Source organism: Dendronephthya gigantea, unplaced genomic scaffold, assembly GCF_004324835.1.
Source record: "Dendronephthya gigantea isolate DGI-Jeju-01 unplaced genomic scaffold, DenGig_1.0 000162F, whole genome shotgun sequence".
In the NCBI taxonomy this organism is placed as follows: Eukaryota; Metazoa; Cnidaria; class Anthozoa; order Malacalcyonacea; family Nephtheidae; genus Dendronephthya; species Dendronephthya gigantea.
In genome coordinates this window covers 1-23,677 of record NW_021163172.1, presented here as the reverse complement: position 1 = coordinate 23,677, position 23,677 = coordinate 1, and the positions used below count along the sequence as shown (strand labels likewise).

Below are 23,677 nucleotides of genomic sequence, written 5' to 3'. Positions count from 1 at the left end.
CAAAGCAATATATGCAACGTTTTGTAATAGGGTTGAAGTGGAAAAATAGCCTTAGGATATTGCAACTTTCATCTTATATATTGCCGTTGAGAACGCTAGGAAAGTTTTTTATTCCAGGCCGATAGTGAAATTGTGAATTTTATATAGTATTCTAGAGGTCTACAAAACTATTATTTGATGGTTTTTGGATGTATTTGACCCTGTCATAATGCTACAAAATTCATGTATTGTTAAGCTAAAACGAGAGCTATAATAGCGTGCTGTCACAATCTTCGTGATGCGTTTGAATTTAAATGAAAAGATTCGTCTCCGTGCATTCAATTATGTAAGTGTCATAAACACATCAAGCTTAACGATGGAAAAGTGTGTAGGTTTATCTCTTCATTTAATTAACTCAGTTAATTCAGACTATTTCACATCGTCCAAAATGGGTTGTTTATAATAATGCATAAGTAGGTATTGATTAGACTAACATAGACCTCATACGACTAATTATTAAAGTGAATAGCTCTCGATAAACTGTTTCTAATACTCATCTGAACTATAACATGCACTGTTCTTTCTCGCTTAAATATCCATTGTGAAGTTTCAACGAAGTCATGAATGGTATACATTCAAATTATACAAATGTTTCTAAAACGAATCTAGTTCGCAACACGCTAAATTCGGCTAAAACAAATATCAAAGCCTACTTTTCATTTGATTCATAGAATAGGAGTGAACTTCACTTGCCAACGACCAGGGCAAGCAATGCCATGCGAACGTACATACCATACTCTGCTTGACGGAAATAGGCAGCCCGGGGATCTGTGTCTACTTCAGTGCTGAAAAGGACGACAGAAACTTCATGTAAACTTTAATTCCAGTTTAAAAGGTAATGTCCAGACGGATCTGCCCATGGACAAGATCTCGACATGCAAGAACTCTGGTTAAGGTGTTCACAGGGTGAAAAATGGATGAAGATTTGAACGGTTCTACCGCGTTCACGTGAGGAAACCGGCGAATTTCAGCATAGTTCCAAACCCATGTGAACTCAGCCGTAATTTAGAACCATATAGCGAACCATAACACGTTAGATTTGCAGACAGTTTGTTATATTACGAAATATGGCAGTTGAAAAGGTGAAAGAAGAGTTTGTTTACACTACAGACAGCAAATCACCTTCAAATCAAACTCCACTTGTAATCATCGTTCAAAGACCTTTTTCTTAGTATAAAAAACCTTTTTATTTCGAAGAAAGAAGACACGAGGGGAAAAACTGTAGGAGGTTTAACTTCACGTTGAACATGTACGATTTCACAAGCGAAACTTAGTAACAAAAAACTTGCCAAGACGCCTGTCAGAGGCCTAATACGATCGATCAATTTAGTGTATATACTGTAAGTGTGTTTTTGTTAGTCACATATTTCAGCATATGCCCTACCTGATTTCATTAACTCTTGGTAAAGGATGCATCACCACCATTTTTTCTTTCGCTTTGGTTAAAATCTCTGGCGTTATAATATAACGATCAGACACCTGTAGGAAAGTCGTGGGAAAACTGTTAGAGGCCGGTCATAGCTTTTGAATAGGTTTAAAGGTTTTCAAACGATGCTCTGGGGTCGATTGTTCGAAAAGTGTGTAAGCTCAAACGGTGGATCAAAGTTAAAACATACAAAAACACTGCATCTTGTGAATGACTAACCTTAATGTATTCATCAACGCTTTTGAATCTTTCTTTTTGGACCCGTGTGATGTAAACAACATCTGAATCTGGTAACACTTCCTCGAGACTTGTATATTCCGTCTGTTAAAAATGAATGGCATTCAAAGAAAATTCTCAAAAGGAAAAGATGACTTTCGTGAACATTATATAACTTTCTTGAAATCCTTCGATTCTTGTGTAGTTCAGGGCCCGGTTGTGTCAAGCCCGTTTAGCTTAAACGGTGGATAAGTTCAAAAAAGAAAGCAAGTTTACTGTTTTATTCAAGAAGCGAACTAAATGTTTTTAACCTTAATACAAAGACACTGTTTATATTTCAAGTTGACTCATTCAAGACAGATGTAAGAGTGTTATTTAATTTTGACTTTCCACCGTTTAAGCTAAACGGGCTTGATACAACCGGTCTCTGTAGGACTTATAACAATTTCCAGTGGAAGTATACCCTTGGCCCTTGCAGATCACTTAACTCAACACTGACTGTGTAAACACAAACCTGAGTAATTCCTCGCTGAGCAACATAATCTTTGACCTCTTTGGGCATCTTTAGGCTTTCAGGAGAGACATATCTGAGATCCACTCGATATAGGCTGAGCAACCGCGCCAAGGAATGAACCGTTCGTCCATGCTTGAGATCACCAATCATTGTTACCTACAACAATAAAGACAAGATCCTTTCTTGATCTTCAGACACGTGTGAATGTAGCTCATGTTTATCTCCCGATAAGCGTGTTCACCTTAAATGTGGGCTCTCCCAAAATCTAGCTATCTACCCTAATCCTGATCTTATAGTAATCACTGGATAGATCTACTAAAATTTTAATTCAGGTCCGAATGCCAAACTCAAACGGGTAAAAGCTCGTATATTCCTGTTCTGTGAGATCTCCCCTATACTTACCGTTAAACCATTCACCGTGCCAATTTCCTCACGAATCGTAAAGACATCGAGAAGGGCCTGGGTTGGGTGTTCCCCCACGCCATCACCGCAATTGATCACCGGTTTCAGAGAATTCTTCGCCGCCTTCTAGAAATAGCAGTACAGTATTCTCCATCAATAATCACGTGGCCGACACGTGGAGGACACAAAGATTATGTAGCTACCTCTACTGCTCCGGGGGTCGGATGACGCAAGACAACGACATCGCAATATGATTGCATCATTTGAACAGTATCTGAAAAATACGAGCCACAATTTATGGTGGAAATATTTAGGCCCACGTTACACGATCTTCTCGACCCCTGTTTTTGACACGAGGTCCCTAGGAAGAAAGTTTAGAACCGAAAGAGTTATCTAGTATAAATGAAGTTAGTTTAGGTTTCCTCTTGTAGTAACACTAGATCAATAGGAGATGATCCTCACCGGAACTCAAGGAAGAACAGTTTAGAACTGATAGAGCTAACCAGCATAAATAAAGTTAGTTTAGTTTAGGTTTCCTCCTGTATAGTAACACTGGATCAATAAGAGATGATTCTTACTGGGTTTCTAAATCGATATGACTCATTAGACCCTTTTACATTCTAGGGATCCACAATGTCACGACATCATGGTATCATCATCATCAGGTAAAATAATATTCTACATCATTATTCATACCAGAAAGAGTTTCACCCTTCATTGTTGAAGAATCAGAAACCTTCAAAGGGATGACAGATCCTCCCAATCTTTGCATGGCGGCCGCGAAAGAACAAAATGTTCTTGTGCTTGCTTCGAAGAAGATGGAGCCCATGATTCGACCCTAGTTGTACAAGACACAAGTTACTATAGCGATGTCCATATCGCGACGATGGTTGCCTTTGAAAATATGAAGCAAATTCCAGGCAATACCTCAAGAATAGGAACGTAGCCATCTCTCTGAACGACCATTCTCATTTCGTGAGCAACATTGAATAGGTGTCGCAACTAAAATCCAATAAGGATCATACATTTGCAGTACTTATGTAAAAGCCATGGGCCGGTTGTTCGAAAGGCGTTTAGCTTAAACGGTGCATGGATAAGCCAAAGTTTAAAAATACTCTCATACATCTTGTAAATGATTGAACCTACATCTTATGCATTAAATATATACTTTCATTGACAATTAAACTATTTACATCGAAATAGTTCGGCTCAGTTTTTCAATAAATGAATAATTTTGTTTTTCATTTTGAACTTATCCACCGTTTAAGCTAAACGCCTTTCGAGCAACCGGCCCCTGTAGTTTAGAATGTAAAAGCCTGTAGTTGTGAATGAAAACCTCAAAGCTGTTATTGGTTAAAACGTCGAGGTTTATCTCGATTATATAATACAGGGTGTTCCGAAACCTTTCCTAACTATTAAATCAGCCATGAATTGTCGAAGGGATGAAAGTGAAATCTCTGTTCACCTGTTTCTTTGTGAAGCTTTTTACAGAGAGCACGTGATGTTTATGCAAGCCATGAAATGACGTAGGCGGTAGCATGAATTTCCGAATGCTTGGCGGCGATGGACGAAGAGCGGCGGGATACGACGCTGGTGTGGGCTGCTGACCGTCGTGCGGATGAGCTGGAGTTATGGCGTCTAAGAAGAGAGGAAAACGTCTTGACAAATCATCCCATGTTTAGCAGGTAATCTACATATGGTTCTAACGATTGTGAATGCTTCCCCCCCCCTAAATTCAACAAAACTCGACCAAATCTTAGGAGACCAAAAACTTCCCAAATTTGCATAAGTGCACAAAAACAATAGCTTCAAACGAGGCGGGTAATTTTACAAAGTTAAAGTTCGTAGAAGAGTTTTTTGTCTCTACAGAGCAAATTCGATGTCATACCAAATCTGAGATGATTGAGCATGAAGAAGGCCTACACTAAGTACCTAGCCGTGATGATGACGTATGTTCTCCAGAATAGAAGGCCGTGTCCAAATTACGCTGCACAGTTGGGGGAAATCCCCAGCGTTGCTCGGAGGACTTTAGTGGACTGCTAGGAGCTGAGCCCACGGCATGAGGTTTCACTGGTGCTGACGTGAACGGCACGAAGCCATGGCAACGAATGTCTATACCATAACCAGGCTCAGTTAACACCTGTAGAAAAAACATTGCAAACAGTAAGTACTAGACTAGTCAGGTTAGTATTAGTAGCAACAGTCAACACTCAGTCAACACTCAGTCAGACTAGCAGTACTGCAATGATCAACTGACATTGAGGAAGGTTGAAAGTGAAACACTGAATAAAACATTGCAAAGCAGTAAGTACTAGACTAGTCAGGCTAGTATTAGTAGCAACAGTCAACACTCAGTCAGACTAGCAGCACTGCAATGATCAACTGACATTGAGGAAGGTTGAAAGTGAAACACTGAATAAAACATTGCAAAGCAGTAAGTACTGCATTAAATCTAATTTCCTAACCTTGCCATCAACCATAGCAATTTGTCCTCTCAGATAGACACGTTTAACAGATCCGTAGACCTTCATGCCAGCGAAAGGTGTCCATTTCGACTTTGTGTATTTCATAGCGTCAGGTATCGTCCACTCTGAGCCCACCTCGACTTCAATGTACGTGTCAGGTTGCTCATGCAAACCAAATATACGTCTTGGGTTGGTGTGGAGCCGAAGTATGATATCCTTAAGAGAGATTAATGTGGTTAGTTCAAGCGTCTTTCACTTGTGTGTTTGCAGTCTAGAAAGGACAGTTTAGAATTGATAAAGCTATCCAGTATAAACTTAGTTTAGGTTTTCTCCGTTAGTAACACTGGATCACAAAGGGATGATTCTTACTGGACCTCTATGAAGAACAGTTTTAGAACTGATAGAGCTATCCAGTTTAAAAAAAGTTAGTTTAGTTTAGGTTTCCTCCTGTAGTAACACTGGATCAATAAGAGATGATCCATACTTTACCTTTAGAGGAATAAAATAATATCATGAAACTTACCTCGATGGTCAATCTTCCTTGGTGAACGGCTGTCAAAAGTAATGGCAACATTGTCTCCAATCCTGGAAATCCTGGAGGGGCATTCTCAGAATCTTTCTCGGACACAGAATGTGGAGCTGAATAGAGACACATTTATCAACTACAGTTAGAATCAAACAAAACAAACATAGCCACACTGAAATTCACTAAAGGGACATATACCATGATCGGTTGCAAAGCAATCAATGATATCCATGTTATCCCACAATGCCTGTTGGTCTTCAGTGGTGACGAGGGGTGGTTTAACTCGGCCCCTGGTTGGTCCAATTCGGTTCAAGTCGTCCTCGGTCAAAAACAAATGATGTGGTGCAACCTCGCAGGTGACCGGAAAACCTTTCTCTTTCATGGCTCGAATAACGGTGATCTAAATGACGAAAATCTTCGAGTTACTCAACAGGGAAACCATGAACACTCCAGGGGCCGGTTGTATCAAGCCCGTTTAGCTTAAACGGTGGATAAGTTCAAAATAGAAATCAAGCCTGCCGCTTTATTCAACAAGCGGACTAAATGTTTTTGACCTTGATACAAAGATACTGTTTACAACTACATATTCAGTGCATAATATTCAAGTTGACTCATTCAAGAGAGATCTAAGAGTGTTATTTAATTTTGACTTATCCACCGTTTAAGCTAAACGGCTTGATACAACCGGGCCCAGTAACTTTTCAACTGTTCTACGCGACTAACCTCCGACTGTCTAGCAACATGACAAATGTGTACAGGTCTGTCACACAGTTCAGCAAGCAACAAAATGGCCGCCGTCGTTTGCCCCTCGGCATGGCAACAGATTGGAAGATGTTTTGGCCAATTGTTTAAATGCTAAAAGACACAAATACAAAGTTGAAGTACGAAATCATCAGAACAGTGGTTAAGGCGTATTTTCATTCAACGAAAATGTCGCACGTTCGAAAACAATGCAAAGTGGAACCAATCTCATTTGATGAGCTTGATTAAGCACATTTCAAATAATGCGATAAAAAAAACCCCTCATTAAACAGGGAGATAGAAGAGCTTTTTAAAATCAAAGATTGAAGTCAATGGGGCAAAGTTCACGGGGAGCAACTGAACAAAAACGGGGTAACTCGTGTTCAATATGAACAGCACCTTCATCCACAAACCACAGTCGTCCATTTTTAAAGTCGTGTAAGTGTCATTCAGGTACATCTTGAGACCAGCGGCTTGTCTTGCAAGTTGTGGGGAGAGAGTTGTGTTTGTGGCACAGGCACCAAAATACAGACCGTAATCGCAGCGTGAACCATGGGCAGCGGCCTAAAAACGAAAGATACACTTGTGATGATTCGTCAACAGTGTTAGCATTACCTATTTTGAAGCGTCCTTGCAAGTTTACACCATACACTAAATCCATTTAGAAATTTGCTTCGGATTCTCGTATTCAATTCTATCCAGCTCCCTCGCTCGCTTATACGAGAACTGTTTAGTTTAAATGACAGTTTATTTAAAAACAAACATTTAAAAAGTGGATTTAACTTTTAAGCACTTTATATGTTAAATACTTTTGTTCAATGTCAACTACTTGACCGATGTTACAACTTCATACTGGAGTGGCAAAACGGATTTTAAAAAACCAGGAATTGGAGGAATAGAAAAGTGGTTATTAAACCACGCAAAATTCAATTAAGAGTTGAATACAACTGCCCCCAGCGCGGGCACATTATGAATGTTTGATATGTCGGAATCTATACCTGTTGTGCAACTTGGAACGACTCTTGGTCGATGACGGCAGGGTTTGTGTTAGGCATTGCCAGCACCATTGTAATGCCGCCAGCAAGCGCTGCCGCTGTACCAGAATCGAAATCTTCTTTGTAATTCGCGCCAGGCTCTCGCATGTGTACGTGAATGTCGATCAAGCCTGGCAGGCGATACGCTTGGAATGAGGACAGACAGTCGATGTGAGTTTTGATGGCAGGTGAACCACGCACTCTTCGTAAGGCCTGGAGATTTATTATCTGTGTATTAGTTTACAACGGATGGCTATACGAGTTTAAACTGTTTTACCAAGGACTCCCATTTTAGGGCCTGTTTACATGGAGCGAGTTATTCCGGCTAGACTTGGTAAAAAGCCGATCACATCAAAGGCTTAATTTTTCATTATATGCAGTTTCACCTCGCCTAGCCGAGATAACTCGCTCCATGTAAATAGGCTCTTAGTCTATTTGTTGTGAAAATGTCTAAATGTCTTTTATATGTTTCTAGTTAGAAGATAAAGTTTTTAAACCAATTATACGAAATATTAAAATCTTTCCTTTACCATGACCAAAGTGAAATATACTTTCAAGCCAATCCAATTAAAAACCAAGAGTTTCAACATAGTTTAAATCTATCTTTCTTTTACCTCAATGAAAAGTTTGGCACACTTGATATCGGTGATCAATGGTATCGAGTAATCGATAGCCATCCGTCTCGTCCGATAACCATGAGTCAGGAATGCAGAAGACCTCCTAGCACCGGAGTTTCTCAACGGAAGATTGATAACCATGTCGAACTTATTTTGTGTTAAATAATCAGCAATGTTTTTCTTTTTATTGCCATTCCCGTTCACATCTTCGAAGGGCCAGTCAACTGGATGGACCTATAGAAACGAAAAGTCCTAGATTAATAAAGGATCCCCTGTGTTGGTGGCACTTATGACTCGTGGTTTCAGATAAACTCAATGCTAAGTTATTGACAACCCTATAGTTCACGTTTTTACACAAATAAAAGTTATATTTTCCAGCTAAAATTCTTAACAAAATTTTCATATAATGTCAAATTATTCACCACATATGCATCGGAGTTTTAAAGATTACAGTCAAAATACAAAAAGCCGATAACCTTCTCAAATTTTAGTCAGGCTACGTCTTGAATTCTTTTTATATTATAGTCTATTTTTCGATAACAAAACACTGAACAAAATATGAAACATATTATTAATAAGATTAGGGCAGGGAACAGGAATTTGGAAGGTTTTTTACATGTCCAACGTTTAGAACCAACCTCAATTCCGTGTTCTGTATAAAAGTCTGCTGTACCAAGGCTTGCGTACAGTTGAAAACCCAAACTCCTCAAAGTCTTAACGCTGGGCAGCATTTCATTCTTCGCCTTGAAGCTCCCGATGGACAGAAGGATGCTTTCCTTCGGCACGGTCATCCCGGTGCTGATCAATCCTTTAAGATAAGCTTCGTAACGATTTTCTCCGAAACACGCGACCTCACCTGTGCTGGCCATCTCCACGCCAAGCATCGCGTCTGCCCCAGCCAAGCGAGCGAACGAGAATTGTGGAACCTACGAGGGAAAAATGTTGATATTTTAACAGAAAGACACATCGGCCCTCTCAATCATAATGATGTTAACCTTGGTTGAAAATACTCGGGAACCAAAAAACAATTGATAGCGTATCTTTACTAATACAGCACAAATCTTTAGTAATACAGAACAAGGTATGGTATGGTATGGTATGGTATGGTATGGTATGGTATGGTACGGTATGGTACAGTATGGTATGGTACAGTATGGTATGGTATGGTATGGTACGTATGGTACAGTATGGTATGGTACAGTATGGTATGGTATGGTACGGTATGGTACAGTATGGTATGGTACAGTATGGTATGGTATGGTACAGTATGGTACAATATTGTATGGTGACTGCGGGCAACTTCGTGGTTGTCCACGCTGCCACCTGTAGACCCTCGTGAAAAAAAGCTTGATGTACCCAGGAAACAACGAGGGACATTAAATACCCACCTTTACTCCCACACGGCCATTGCAGTTCAATTCATTCACTGGTTCGATATCAGCATTGCAGATCACGCGCGTTGCCATCGCAACGAAATCGTGATTGAGTGTTTTGGATACGAAGGGAAATGATCTGGACACTCTGAGGTTACATTCAATTACTTTTAGTTCGTTGTCCTACAAAAATAGAGAGTTGTATTGATTAATACAGAAAGCAAACTTGACGTCACCTCAAATTTGACACAAACTTATTGAACCTAAACTAAACTAACTTTATTTATACTGGATAGCTCTATCAGTTTTAAACTGTTCTTCCTAGAGGTCCAGTAAGGATCATCTCTTATTGATCCAGTTTTACTACAGGAGGAAACCTAAACTAAGCTAACTTTATTTATACTGGATAGCTCTATCAGTTCTAAACTGTTCTTCCTAGAGGTCCAGTAAGGATCATCTCTTATTGGTCCAGTGTTACTACAGGAGGAAACCTAAACTAACTTTTATACTAGATAGCTCATCAGTTCTAAAATTTTCTTCCTTGTTATCGAGTTTTCTCAGAGACAAGTACCCTCCGATTCCCTTTCTATCAAACGTTATCTCGTTTACCTCCAGTGTACATTCTTACCTTAGCGATGAGTTGCATATTGAAAGGGCCGCTGACCATCAGCGCCTTGCCAATGGCATAACAGACATTCCGTATTTTCTCCATAGTTTCTTTATTGATATCTTGAGCGGGGAGAACCAACGTAGCGTCCCCAGAATGAACGCCAGCATTCTCAACGTGTTCAGAAATGGCGAGAGCGAGGACTTCCCCGTCACAGGCCACCGCATCCACGTCGATTTCCTGAGAGGGTGAGAAGAAGTCTTGTCATGTTGGAATCACAACCTTCAAGGCATTACCACTCTAGCTATACCCAATTCACCACGCTTGGTCTTGGCAGCTAGTCAGCTACCTCCATAGTTTAACACTAGTAATATTAACTCTCCTGACGAAATCCATCCGAATACCATTCCATCAATCCGAATACCATTCCATCAATCCGAATACCATTCCATCAATCCGAATACCTGAAAACTCACCTTAGCCTCCATAATAAACTTGGAAATGACGACTGGATGTTCACGGGAAACTGACGCAGTCATTGCCATATATTCAGTGAGATTATCATCAGAGAAAGCAACATACATCGCTGCACCGCTCAGCACATACGATGGTCGAACAAGACACGGATATCCAACTGTGTTGCAGAATTCTTTGGCTGCCTATTAACAGACGAAACAAATTCGTATGTCTAAACACGCAAAACCAGATCATACTGCGGACACATCACCGGCTATAAATGAAACTTAGACATGGTAGATTACGTTAATCTTGGCTCAAAACCTTGGCTTTTAAACGATCTCTGACTTGTGCTTACTTCTAGCGTCGTTAATTCTTTCCACTTCGGCTGTAAAATGTTCACACTGTCCAACAAACGAGAAAATTTAAATCTGTTTTCCGCATTGTCGATCATTTCAGGAGAAGTTCCCAAGACTCGAACCTGGAGCAAAGAAACGTATTTCGGTGAACAAAATTACACTTTAGTCTTTAATCATACCAGATAGCAGCACTATCAATTAACTCTTCCTAGAGGTCTAGTCAAAAGATAATTTCTGATTGATCCAGTGTTACTACAGGAGGAAACCTAAACTAAACAAACTTTATTTATACTAGATAGCTCTATCAGTTCTAAACTATTCTTCCTAGAGGTCCAGTAAGGATCATCTCTTATTGATCCAGTGTTACTACAGGAGGAAACCTAAACTAAACTAACTTTATTCATACTGGATAGCTCTATCAGTTCTAAACTGTTTTATACCTAGAGATCCAGTAAGGATCATCTCTTATTGATCCAGTGTTACTACAGGAGGAAACCTAAACTAAACTAACTTTATTTATAGATTCGTTAAGCTCCATTATACCTGACTACGATGCAATGCCATTGCGATATTGTTCGGTAACTGTCCTCCCATGGACAATATCACACCCTCAGGATTCTCCATCTCATATATATCCATCACGGTCTTAGGAAAACGGAAAGCAGTTAATTCTGAATTGGGTGTTAAAACAACTCTACCTATAAACAATGGACAAATGCTTACCTCGTAAGATATTTCATCAAAATATAGTCTGTCACACTCGTCATAATCAGTGCTAACCGTCTCTGGATTGTAGTTCACCATTATCGTCTGTTTGCCAAGCTGTGGTATAGAATGAGATAAATATAGTTAAGCGGTAACAGGTAACTTGGAAACTTGTTCAAACCTAGTAATTCTTTCTTTCCAATCAGTTTGTGTCAATCCACAAACTGTCATTTCCAATGAGTTTGTCCAATCAGTTTTTTCAATCAGTTCCTGTAACAGCTTGAGGTCTGTGACATAGGGCCTGTTTACATGGAGCGAGACATACTTACTCTGCGAAGTTCACGTATGCAGCCAACAGCACACCAATCAAATTCGACACTGCTCCCAATACGATACACTCCAGAGCCTAGGACCATCATAGCATCACCAGGAAACTCCAGATCGTTCTGATCACCGCTGTAGGTCAAGTACAGATAGTTGGTAACTGCTGGATATTCTGCTGCCACTGTGTCTATCTGTTTAACACATGGCATGATGTTCATTGTCTTTCTTGCATGACGAACACTGGCTTCGGTGCTGAGGAAAAGAAATGTAAATGTAATGGTATTACAGAGTTTGGTAACGTTACGGTATAGTTAATCCAATGGTCAAAAATGGCGTAGTATAGCTTTATACAGCATAGTATGATATAACTGTGTGCAACATAGCATAGTAGCTATAGCATGGTATAATATTGCCCAGCATAGCACTGTATTGATATGGTTGGTATGGTATGGTATGGTACAGTATGGTTTGGTATGGTATGGTACAGTATTTAATGGTATGGTATATGATATGGTATAGTATGGTACAGTATTTAATGGTATGGTATGATATCATATGGTATGGTATGGTATGGTACAGTATGGTATGGTATGGTACAGTATGGTATGGTATGGTATGGTACAGTATGGTATGGTATGGTATTGTATTGTATGGTACAGTATGATATGGTATCGTATCATATAGTATAGTAAGAATTTACCAACCTTTGAATGACTTTGGCAATTTGTTTATCAGAAAAGCCGAGTTTCTTTGCTTCAAGTAGCTGAGGTGGAGATAAATCGTGAACCTGAAAAAAAAGCCAACATGATCAAAACCTTTCCTTCACTGACTCAACAATTTCATAACCTAAATTAAACTGTATCTCTCTACCAGATCTAAAAGTCCTCCCTCGAGGTTCCAGAGAGGATCACCTGACCTGGCCTCCCCTGAGTGATCAGTTATAATCAATAACTTGACTACATCAAGCAGAGATGATTAATCGATGATTCATCATCGATTAACTATACCTTCAAATGGCTTTCTTTTAGGTTTTTCTTCACGTCAATGATGTTTTTCATTCGATACAAGAACCAGCGATCTATCTTCGTTAACTCGTAAAGTTTGTCAACATCATAACCTTCTTCCAAAGCTGCCGCCAGCACGTGAATACGTTTATCAGAAGGTTGCCTCAGTTCCTACATAAATGTTATTTAGCAATAAATTCAAATACGGAAATAAGAATACGGGCAATGCCTTTCTAATACAAGCACTTTTTTAATACAGACATCTCTCTAATACAGACACCTCTCTAATACAGACATCTCTCTAATACAGACATCTCTTTAATGCAGCCATGTCTCTAATACAGACATCTCTCTAATACAGACATCTCTCTAATACAGACATCTCTCTAATACAGACATCTCTCTAATACAGACATCTCTCTATTACAGACATCTCTCTAATACAGACATCTCTCTAATACAGACATCTCTCTAATAGAGACATCTCTCTAATACAGACATCTCTCTAATACAGACATCTCTCTAATACAGACATCTCTCTAATACAGACACTTTTATTCACTTACATCTTCAGTAACCTCGCAGCCATTTGCATCGAAGCCAATGTTATATTCATCAACCATTCTCAATGCTTTCTGCAGAGCTTCTTCGAACTTGCGACCAATCGCCATAACTTCACCAACGCTTTTCATCGAAGAACCAATCTTGACAATATCAAGCAGGAAAGGTTTAGATCAAAAAGGTTTAGATCAAAAAGGTTTAGATCAGAAAGGTTTAAATCAGAAAGGTTTAGATCAGAAAGGTTTAGATCAGAAAGGTTTAGATCGCAACTATTTTGAAAAACAAGATGGATAACAACAAAGAAGTAAACTAACTTTCATGAGTAACTTCCTTACCTTGGTGCTGACTCTGTTAAACTTCTTCAAATCCCATCTGGGCACCTTCACGACCACGTAATCAAGGCTTGGTTCAAAACAGGCAGTGGTCGAGTTAGTCACAGAGTTCTTGAGATCAGGTAAGGGGATTCCTAGGGATAGCTTAGCAGCGACGTACGCCAGGGGATATCCAGTGGCTTTTGAGGCCAGTGCAGAGCTTCGTGAAAGCCGAGCATTTACTTCAATGATGTAATACTAAATGAAAATTAAAAATACTTATTCAAATTTGAAACTTATACATTTGGTTTCCTCCTGTAGTAAAACAGGATCGATGAGAGATTGCTCTTACTTTTGCAACTAACCTCGCTCGAATAAGGATTTAAGGCATATTGAATGTTACATTCTCCAATAATGCCAAGATGTCGAATCATTTTGATTGCAGTCGTACGAAGCATGTTGTATTCAGCATTACTTAACGTTTGACTGGGAGCTACAACGATTGATTCACCCGTGTGTATTCCAAGTGGATCCACGTTTTCCATGTTGCATACCTGTGGATGGAAACCATTTTTTTAATTATAATGTATAAAAAAGTCTGACGTGGTGATCCAGTGTAGGTAGTATTCTACAATTAACTGCCGTGGTTTGTGTCTGAACTATCTGAGAAAGATTTCTCAAACGTGGTGGTCCAGTGTAGGTAGTATTCTACAATATGCTGTCTTGGTTTGTGTCTGAACTACCTGAGAAAGATATCTCAAACGTGGTGGTTCAGTGTAGGTAGTATTCTACAATAACCTGTCGTGGTTTGCTCATGAACTACCAGAAATGATTTCCCCGAACGAGCCTGCCATCTGATATTGTCACTTCAGATATAAAATGAGCTCAATGGTCGCTTACCGTTACACAATTGTCGTATGCATCACGCACGACTTCATATTCGACCTCTTTCCATCCTCTCAACGCCTTATCAACCAACACCTGCTTCGTGTGGGCGAAGGCAATCCGTGCGAGTCGAACCAACTCCTCCTCGTCTTTTGCAAAGCCAGATCCCAGGCCACCGAGGGCAAAGGCCGCGCGGACCATCACCGGGTAACCAAGCCTCGACGCTGCTGCTAGAACCTAGAAGACGAAACACTCGCAATAGACCTTTTTCATAACGACGGCAAACGCGGAAAGTCTGATGTTACACGAAGTTTGTTGATTCGATAGTTTTGTGGAACCAATCGAATTTCGTGAAACATCAGACTTTCCGCGTTAACGTCATTATAAGAAAGGTGTATTGCACAGTCATTTCATATTGTTTTGGCGAACTTGCAATAAATAGTATTCATACATAAAATTACTGTGGCTACTTCCGAAAATAAACTAAGATACTAAACAAATTTCATAACCGTATTACAAAAACCGACGCAGAAACGGCTTTCTCCAGGCCAACAGGAATATGTAAATAGCACCTAATTTTTGTGGCGTTTTATTTGTTTTTCTGACACAAAACCAATGAAAACAACGCGAAATCGATCGCAAAAGTGTTGACAAATATTTGATTCTTTATCCTAAGCTATGGGCTGTGCTGACAAACCATTAAAACTATCAAAAGAAATATTTGAAACGCTCAAAAAGGACACCTTGATACCTACCTCTTCCATAGAATATGCAGCTTCGCTTGGAGCGCATTTTTCGCCTATTTCACTGAGCTTCTGAGAAAATATCTGTCTGTCTTCGGTGTTGATTATCGACTGTACAGGCGTTCCGAGAATCCGGAGTTGGTATTTTGACAGAACGCCTTCCTCCTGCAGTTTTACACCACAATTCAACGCGGTTTGGCCGCCAAATGATAGCAAAATTCCGTTGGGTCGTTCGCTTTCAATAACCTGTTAGAAAAAAGACTATTGGGTCAATAGTAGTCCTCGCGTTGGAAAAACTAGCTCTTTACTGGCCAAGTTTCCCGCTATCCACCATTTCATTTACCGCTTCTCATACATTTTATTGACTGTATTTTACAGTCAATAAAAGCGCGCTTTTGCTTGGCGTTAATAAATGTTTGGGATCCAATATGAACGCAAAATCACTTTTAAAACATGAAAAAGTTTCTGGGCAGGATTGCCAATTCACTTGAACATGCAATAATTCAGTTCGTGTAACCTTTAACTTCAACTCTCAGCGAAAGTTCAAGGTAATATTTTAAGCTAGATCTCAACTAGGTTTTTGTAAATATTCATTTATGATTCAATTTTCATATTGTTGTGGCTAAACGATATTAGTGGATATCTCAGCATAAATCTGTTTATACAATCTGAGTCAGAAAAAATGACCCTGATGACAATAATACGTACGATGTTAAAGAGAAATAATATTAAATACCTGTGTAACATATTCGGTTGTAACGGGCAAAAAATATACTCTGTCAGCCAGGCCCTTTGACGTTTGAACTGTGGCGATGTTTGGATTGATAAGGACGGTCTGAATCCCTTCTTCTTTTAAAGCTTTGATAGCCTAAAATTACGGAATAAAACTGATTTGAAATTACCTTCTGGGGGTCTTGATTTTCCTTAGAGAAGGTTGAAGACTCCTTGCAACTCAGGGCAGGGCCTGGGTGCACCCACCTAGCCTGAGACGGGGTGTGGAGGGTCTCTGACAATCTGAATAGTACCTCTTTTCCTATAGCGGCAGGGGGGCCCGTAATCCACCCTCCTACAAAACCACACTGGGGTACATCCCAACAAGTAACGGGGATGAAAAACAACGAACTCACTTGAGAACCGGAATAATCAAATTCTCCAGCCTGACCGATCGACAGTCCACCCGATCCCAAAATAAGCACTTTCTTTGGTCGAACTGAGATGTCTGAGGAGATAGACGGAACAGCGAATCTTTTATTAATCAAGTCTTTAACACTAGTCTTCGTTCCCGTCTTAAAATCGCGTACGGTTTGTAGAAACACGTCAAAAAGACATTCCAAATCCTCGGGTCCTGCTGTATGTTCGGGATGGAATTGTACGCTGAAAAATGGGGAACTGTTGTGAATGATTCCTTCGTTTGTCTTGTCGTTTGCGTTCGTAAACAGCACGGACCAGTCCGAGGGCAGAGTTTTGGTGTCGACGGCGAATCCATGGTTTTGTGTTGTGATAAAACATCGACCAGTTTCTTCATGGATGCAAGGTTGATTGTGACCGCGGTTCCCATACCTGGAAAAACGAAAGTCTGGAATAACTTATCTGATAGGCACGAAAAACGCTTGTAATTGTCTCTGGTCTACCATTCACAATTGCCCAAAAACTTGGAACCTTTGTTCACATAAGACCGTGGTTGACCGTTATCCATTATTATTGTATTATTTTACGTTCCGTTAGTACACCGATAGTTAACAAGCGCTCTTATTTTCTTAAAAATTGCCAGACCGCCTGATCTGGAACAGGGGAGAATCATCTATTGTATTTTTTCCGAGAGTGCATTTTAAAACAAAGGTTCTGCCTGTTCTAGCTGGGAACAAATGGCACTACCAGAATACCCTTCCAGTTATCTCATTCTGTTTTTAGTTTTAACTTTGCCCAAATCGTGTTCTTATTCGTGTGTTCGAGTTCAATATACAACAACGTATTACTTCATCTTGAAGGTTTTTAATCCAACTGCGAGTGAGAGCAATTGATGTCCCAAACAAATTCCAAAGATCGGTTTCTGTGTCTTGCTGTTCACAAGTTTCCGGATGTTTTCAATTGTGGCCGAACATTGCATCGGATCTCCAGGGCCATTGCTCAGAAATACAGCATCAAATTCACCTTAACAAACGTACAACTATAAGTCAATTGGTATTAAATAACAACAATGTCTCTGTCAAGTTCTATGCTACACTAGCCCAAGTCAAATTTTTGCTTGCAGTTCTATGCTGCTTGTAAGGTAACCTATATCTGCATCAGTAGCTGGACTGCAGCTTTCTTTTCTCAAAATCTTGGAAAATTAAAATCTTTTTGACTCAATTAATCTTGCCTAATAATGCATGATCAAAAACCATGACATATTAACACTTTTCAACACTGTGTACCTTGGTTAAAATCATAGTCCCACGGAACCACTTCAACACAAGCACCCCGAGACACCAGGCATCGGATCTGATTGTATTTCAACCCACAATCAACAGTTATAATCTTTACATCGCCTTCGGGGTTATATACAACAGGTTTCTAGAAGAACAATGACCTTGTCAGTTAGAGAAATCAAGAGAAAAACAGAACTCAGTCTGTCTTTCTTTTTCTATTATTCCAGAATGCACACAGGAGTGGCCATTGTAATTGTTTTCCTTATTTAGAGTCAGATTATTCAATTTCCTAGGATTAATACTGTTATGATAAAGTTCTGTTAGAATGACACAAGAACTATTGAATCTAAAGAATAATGAGGTAACTAAGCATTGAAATTTTGTTAAATGAAGAGGAAATTTGTGTAGGAAGTTTACCTTCAATGAAACTTCAGCAACAAGATTGCGTTCATCAGGGTTATCAAAGGGGACAGCAGATGACTCTGTGCCATGAATAATAATCTAAAAAAATTACCATAAATACATGTTCTTCAACTAATGCAATTTACTTGTGTTGATATTGTGCACCAGATAAGTAAAATATATGACTCAAATACCTTTCTGTTCATTAATTATTTTTAAAACAAAAAAGCTCAAACCTTTCCCAACATTGTGCCTTTTTCTCTGATTTTCTTTGTGAGTGCTCTGGTATCAACACCTACAAATTCATATTAGCTCTTTGGTCAAATGGCAAAATGCTCCAACCTCTCTGATTGCCAGTGGATTAATATCACAGAATACTTTGAAATCTAGAGCATTAAGCACTTGGGATGTTGTATATAAGCATAAGGTTTGGATGAAATGTAAGTTCTAAATTATCATAAGGTAACATACTACAGGGATGGATTTAACAGGACAACATGAGGGGGGTGTATTTCCTTCACCCAAGGCTAAGTTGATTGCAAGAGGGGTGCAAATTTAGATATAAGCTATGACTAATCAGTACCAAATTTTATTGTTTGATCTACTTTATTTGGAGTTTAAACAACCCAATCCATGCAATGTGTGCTTGTTCCTACCCTGATCCCAATCCTGTGGGTTAAGATTCCCACTTACCCTGAATCCCAGGAATGTCATGTTCTTTCAACCATTCTGACAGTGATTTCTTGGCATTCCAATGACTGTATTCTTCCACATAATCCCCAACAACCAAACCTGATAACCAGAGTTTCTCTGACTCGAATGCCTCCAAAATGCCAAATTTATCGAGGCTATTACCAGGTATACCATAGTTGCCGATGAGAGGATAGGTGAGAACCAAGATCTGGGCACGGTACGATGGATCTGTGAGTGATTCAGGGTAGCCAACCATCCCAGTCTGAAATACTAGGAAAGTTTTATGGTAGTGAACATTATCATCAAATATTGATCATTACGGTTCCATTGTGAAAGAAATGGACTTGGGGGGTGGAGTTTGGAATATAGGTACAATCACAGTATTGCTTTTCCTAATGCACGGTGTCAATGTTTTGAAATCTGCCAGGTGTGTTTGCAAGAAAAGATTGAATAGGGTCAGGGCAAGGCAGGCCCCTCAACAATTTATGGCATGGGTTTGGTTGGTAGGTTGATTGTCCTTTTATTTTAAGTTTGCTCTGACCAAGGGCCCCTCTGGTAGTTGTGGTGATCACCTCACCCCTACCCCACCTCTACCCCCACAGCCCACACACAATGCTAAAATTAGAATACATGCTGTTCCAATATTATTATTGCGGTATATTTTTCCTATCATCGACGAGTTTGATAAACCCCACGAGGTTAACGAGGGTAGGTTTATAATCGACGGTCACGAACAACATATTCTCACAAACGAAAGGAAATTTTGCATGAAAAACATCGCACATAACACGATAAATATCTTTGAATAATTTAAATTATAATCACGTATAAAAAGTACAAATATAAGATCGTCTGCGCTCTACATAACAATTAAAGTAAAACAACAAAGTAGAACTTCAATAACAACATCACAAAATAAAACGATGTTTTTAAGTAAAATTACTCTCGATGGAAGCCGATCAGAACAGTATTAATACGCTCAAATCATGCTACCATTCTTCACTACATGAATATACATTAGTAATCGGGTTTATACTATTATTCCGATCTCGTTTCAAGACCTACCAACTTCCCCAGGCGAGTTTCTGGCGGCTCCGAAGAGCTTGCCCTTAAATACGGTTCCGTCTTCAAGAACAAGACTTGCCATAACGATTACACTTGCGATCTTGCCAAGATCATGAAACTTTGAAAATAAAAAGCTACTTTTTCAACGGTTTTCGAACAATCCTTCGCTTCGAACACGTTTGACTTCACGTGCTCATTGGCTGAATTTGGCGGGCTATGGCGGGTAAATATTTGAAAAGGTTCCAAAATGCGCCAGCGAATTCTATCTGCATTTTGGACTACTTTATGTTATCTTTTACTTTCTCTTTTTCTCATGGTACCTGCTTTAAGTGCTTTTCAGGGTTTTTTAAAACTTTATCGGTCAATAAATTTTCTTGCGTCTTTTTAAACCAGGAGAGGGAAAGAGTTTGCCTCATTGTGTTTAGTTTTGCAGGTTAAAAACAATTTTAGAATTATTTAAAAATACCGCTTCGCATATGTTAAATTTTAAATCTGGTTCTCCCATTTCTCCAATGGTGATTGGTTGTTTCATCAACCAATCAGTTTTTGGGGTTTTCTTTTCCAAACATGGCGGCCACGTTTTCGTGATTTTTTACGATTTGAACAAAATTTTAGAGGTTTTCATTGTTTTCCTCTTTTCAAAATGGACAAGGGAAAGAAGAATAAGAAAGCTGAGAGCACCAGGAAGCCTAAAATGAAGTCAAAATGGGCGAAACGCGAAGCTAGGCTGAGAAAAGTTAAGGATGAAGAGATTGAAATGAGTGCGCTTGATCAGGATATTTTAGCTGTGAGTTGGAAGATGTTTTTATGTATCGAATATCGTAGAATCGGCGTCTTTTGAGCGCTATTTAGGAGCGAATGCTTTGCCTTGTTATGAAAGGTCTGAATTAGCCTATATTTAGTACATTTTAAATTTCTTAGACGATTTCAATTCGTAATTTGAGTAAACAACTCCTGACGACATCTGAAATAACACGATCTAGACTGACAGTGGTTCTAGGATTTTAGCAGAGAATTCTGAAATGATCGCTGACATGACTGACAACGATTCCTAGACACCACATATTGAATAAATCAATTCTAATTGACTTAGATTGACAGCATTTGGTTGATCAGCTCTGTCAAATGATCAAAAGGTTAATGGCCAGTGTAATCCTAACAAGCTTTAACTAGATCTATTCATTGCCTGCATACATGCACATCGTGAAGTTCTGAATAATCACTACCAACCATGCATTGTTATCATTGTTTAATTTTCAATAATTCTTTGTTTCTACCAAAGCTTGATGCTTCAACCATCACCAAGTTCTCAGATATTCCACTCTCAAGTCGGACGCAAAGAGGTGAGACATATCAATAAGGGTTAAATGCTTGATCCTAATGAAAGATGACTAAATTGTTCAATGAACTGCACTTCCATTCATCAAACACTTCAGAAACCTGAAGAAAGCAAGTGAAAGTAGTATAAAATATCAAGCTTTTTTTTATTTTAAGCACTAGAAAGTTGTGCGTACATAAATCCTACAGAGATTCAGAAGAAAAGCTATTTTTAATTTTAGCACTAGAAAGTTGTGCGTACATAAATCCTACAGAAATTCAGAAGAAAAGTATACCAATTGCATTGAAGGGTTTGGATGTCCTTGGAGCTGCCAAGACTGGTTCTGGAAAGACACTAGCTTTTCTTATTCCTGTGAGTAAAGTGATGGCATAGAAATGTCCTTATTAAAGAGATGTCTATGCCATATTATTGGGGCATCTGTATTAGAGAGATGTCCGTATAAGAGGTGTATACATACATCAATATTATTATTTATGTAATCTTTTAAAACACAAGTTGCTGGAGTGCTTATGGAAATTAAAGTGGTCAGCCATTGATGGTCTTGGAGCATTAGTCATTTCTCCAACAAGAGAACTGGTATGTCTACTCTAAACCCTAACTGAATTTAAATGAAGTGGACCTATAAATTCTACCAACAGAACCAAGTGAAGTTTATCCCGGCCTGCATGGGAAACAAATATTGTATTACTGTAGGACATAACATTTATTTTGACACAGGCGTATCAGACATTTGAAGTGCTGTGTAAAATTGGCAAACATCACGACATATCAGCTGGTCTGATAATTGGCGGTAAAGAAGTCAGTTTTGAACAACAGAGAATTCACAAAACAAATATCATAGTGTGTACGCCTGGACGTCTCTTGCAACATATGGATGAAACACCCAATTTCGATTGTAGCAATTTAAAAATGTTGGGTAGGTAATGGTTAGAAAACTCACCTCTTTTACAGTCAAATGGCATAGCAAGGAATCTTCTCCATAGAAAGTTATCATATTCTTCACATTGCTTGTCCATTTGTTGGACACAGCAGCTTGTCAGAACTTTCTACAACCTTGATCTCTTTGCCTTTTAAATTCTAAACATTCCCACTATTAATCCAGGTGCTGTACTTCTCTCCAAAACCTGTTTTAACTTTAAAAAATGGCCTCAAAGGCAACTAGAGTTTCATTTGTTTGCAGTGCTTGATGAGGCAGACAGAATATTAGACATGGGCTTTAGTGAAACAGTAAATGCTATCATTGAAAATCTTCCTGAGGAAAGGCAAACACTTCTTTACTCTGCTACACAAACCAGGTAATGAAAGAGAAAATTGATATTGCATTATGTACTTTTGACAAATTTTGATGAAATCTTTTTTCTTTAGCTCTGTGAGTGATTTGGCTAGACTAAGCCTTCACGTAAGTTTTCCATTAATAGCTGTGTACACTTTTTTACATCTATGAAAAACTGTTTAGAACTGATCCAATATATATAAACAAAGTTAGTTTAGTTTAAGCTTCGTCCTGTAGCAACACTGGATCAATAAGAGATGATCCTTACTGGACGTCCAGGAAGAACAGCTCAGAACTGATAGAGCTATCCAGTGTAAGACAGATATATTAATGGCACACTCTACTTTAGGACCCAGAGTATGTATCTGTGTACAAAGATTCCGAAGCTACCACGCCTCAGGAATTAAAACAAGTGAGCTGAACAACTTTCATTCTTTCTGCCAACCTAATTATTTATACACTTCGATATTAAAAGTTTTGCGATCCATTATAGAGTTACGTTGTTTGTGAACTTGAAGACAAGATCAATTTCTTATATTCCTTTATCAAAAATCACCTGAAAAGCAAGATCTTGGTGTTTCTATCCAGCTGCAAGCAGGTGAGTTGCGATCATTACTAGTTCAAAATGAAACAAAGTGTTTGTTTACATTAGGAGCTCTACACCATGATTCATATTCATGAAACAACAATTTACTAATTCATCTTGAATACTTTTCAATTTTTCTTAGGTGAAATTCACATACGAGGTATATCGTCGTCTCAGGCCAGGCGTCCAACTAATGGCACTCTATGGAAAGCAGAATCAGATAAAACGTGTCGCGATTTACAATGATTTCTGTCGGAAAACGTCGGCAGTTTTGTTCGCTACGGATATAGCTGCTCGCGGCTTGGGTGAGCGAAATTCATATAAAATTTGAACGAAAGCGCTATGAAATTTGAGTTAAGAGTTTAGTGCACGAATTGTCAAACGATTGACGGGATGATTTGCATTTCAAAATGTATTTTCCGAACAGATTTTCCGGCGGTACATTGGGTGATTCAACTTGATTGTCCCGAGGATGCAAATACCTACATTCACCGGGCTGGAAGAACAGCAAGGTTAACCTCATGATGTTTGAAATAACGTTCACAATCTTTAGTAACTTCAGAGCTCTTCATATCTCTGACCAACTCTCCTTCATCTCTTCTT

At 39.0% G+C, this 23,677-nt stretch overlaps 2 protein-coding genes across 2 annotated transcripts; one reads left to right on the top strand and one right to left on the bottom strand.

Moving 5' to 3' along the window:
• Positions 1-127: 127 nt before the first annotated feature.
• LOC114537690 (CAD protein-like) lies at positions 128-20,050 on the bottom strand. The gene is made up of 40 exons (XM_028558792.1): positions 19,877-20,050; positions 18,812-19,081; positions 18,355-18,413; positions 18,134-18,217; positions 17,723-17,861; positions 17,285-17,459; positions 16,436-16,868; positions 16,045-16,176; positions 15,321-15,554; positions 14,581-14,802; positions 14,046-14,234; positions 13,705-13,938; positions 13,375-13,512; positions 12,812-12,979; positions 12,509-12,591; positions 11,810-12,056; positions 11,499-11,597; positions 11,319-11,420; positions 10,775-10,897; positions 10,437-10,619; positions 9,982-10,200; positions 9,369-9,536; positions 8,619-8,906; positions 7,978-8,214; positions 7,328-7,576; positions 6,729-6,893; positions 6,312-6,443; positions 5,787-5,988; positions 5,586-5,701; positions 5,063-5,278; positions 4,530-4,737; positions 4,063-4,235; positions 3,525-3,599; positions 3,294-3,435; positions 2,801-2,871; positions 2,598-2,723; positions 2,196-2,351; positions 1,685-1,786; positions 1,424-1,518; positions 128-824 (listed from the first exon to the last, which is right to left on the bottom strand). The coding sequence occupies exons 1-40, from the start codon at positions 19,956-19,958 to the stop codon at positions 725-727; spliced, it is 6,636 nt and encodes a 2,211-aa protein (XP_028414593.1). The 5' UTR covers positions 19,959-20,050; the 3' UTR covers positions 128-724.
• A 400-nt stretch (positions 20,051-20,450) lies between these two features.
• LOC114537689 (probable ATP-dependent RNA helicase DDX10) lies at positions 20,451-23,586 on the top strand (the record flags this gene model as incomplete). Its single annotated transcript, XM_028558791.1, has 11 exons — positions 20,451-20,663; positions 21,159-21,219; positions 21,436-21,566; positions 21,711-21,791; positions 21,933-22,131; positions 22,396-22,510; positions 22,581-22,614; positions 22,838-22,900; positions 22,982-23,086; positions 23,217-23,379; positions 23,502-23,586. Coding segments are annotated over exons 1-11 (1,181 nt in total), but the record flags the coding sequence as incomplete, so codon positions are not given.
• Positions 23,587-23,677: the final 91 nt, after the last annotated feature.

Excerpts from the sequence above, each read along its gene's own strand:
- LOC114537690 (XM_028558792.1), bottom strand. The coding sequence starts at position 19,958 with ATGGCAAGTCTTGTTCTTGAAGACGGAACCGTATTTAAGGGCAAGCTC. Across the intron at positions 11,421-11,498 it reads TTGATGAAATATCTTACGAG|ACCGTGATGGATATATATGA; the intron begins GTAAGCATTTGT and ends CGTTTTCCTAAG. Across the intron at positions 3,600-4,062 it reads AAAGCTTCACAAAGAAACAG|TTGCGACACCTATTCAATGT; the intron begins GTGAACAGAGAT and ends ATTGGATTTTAG.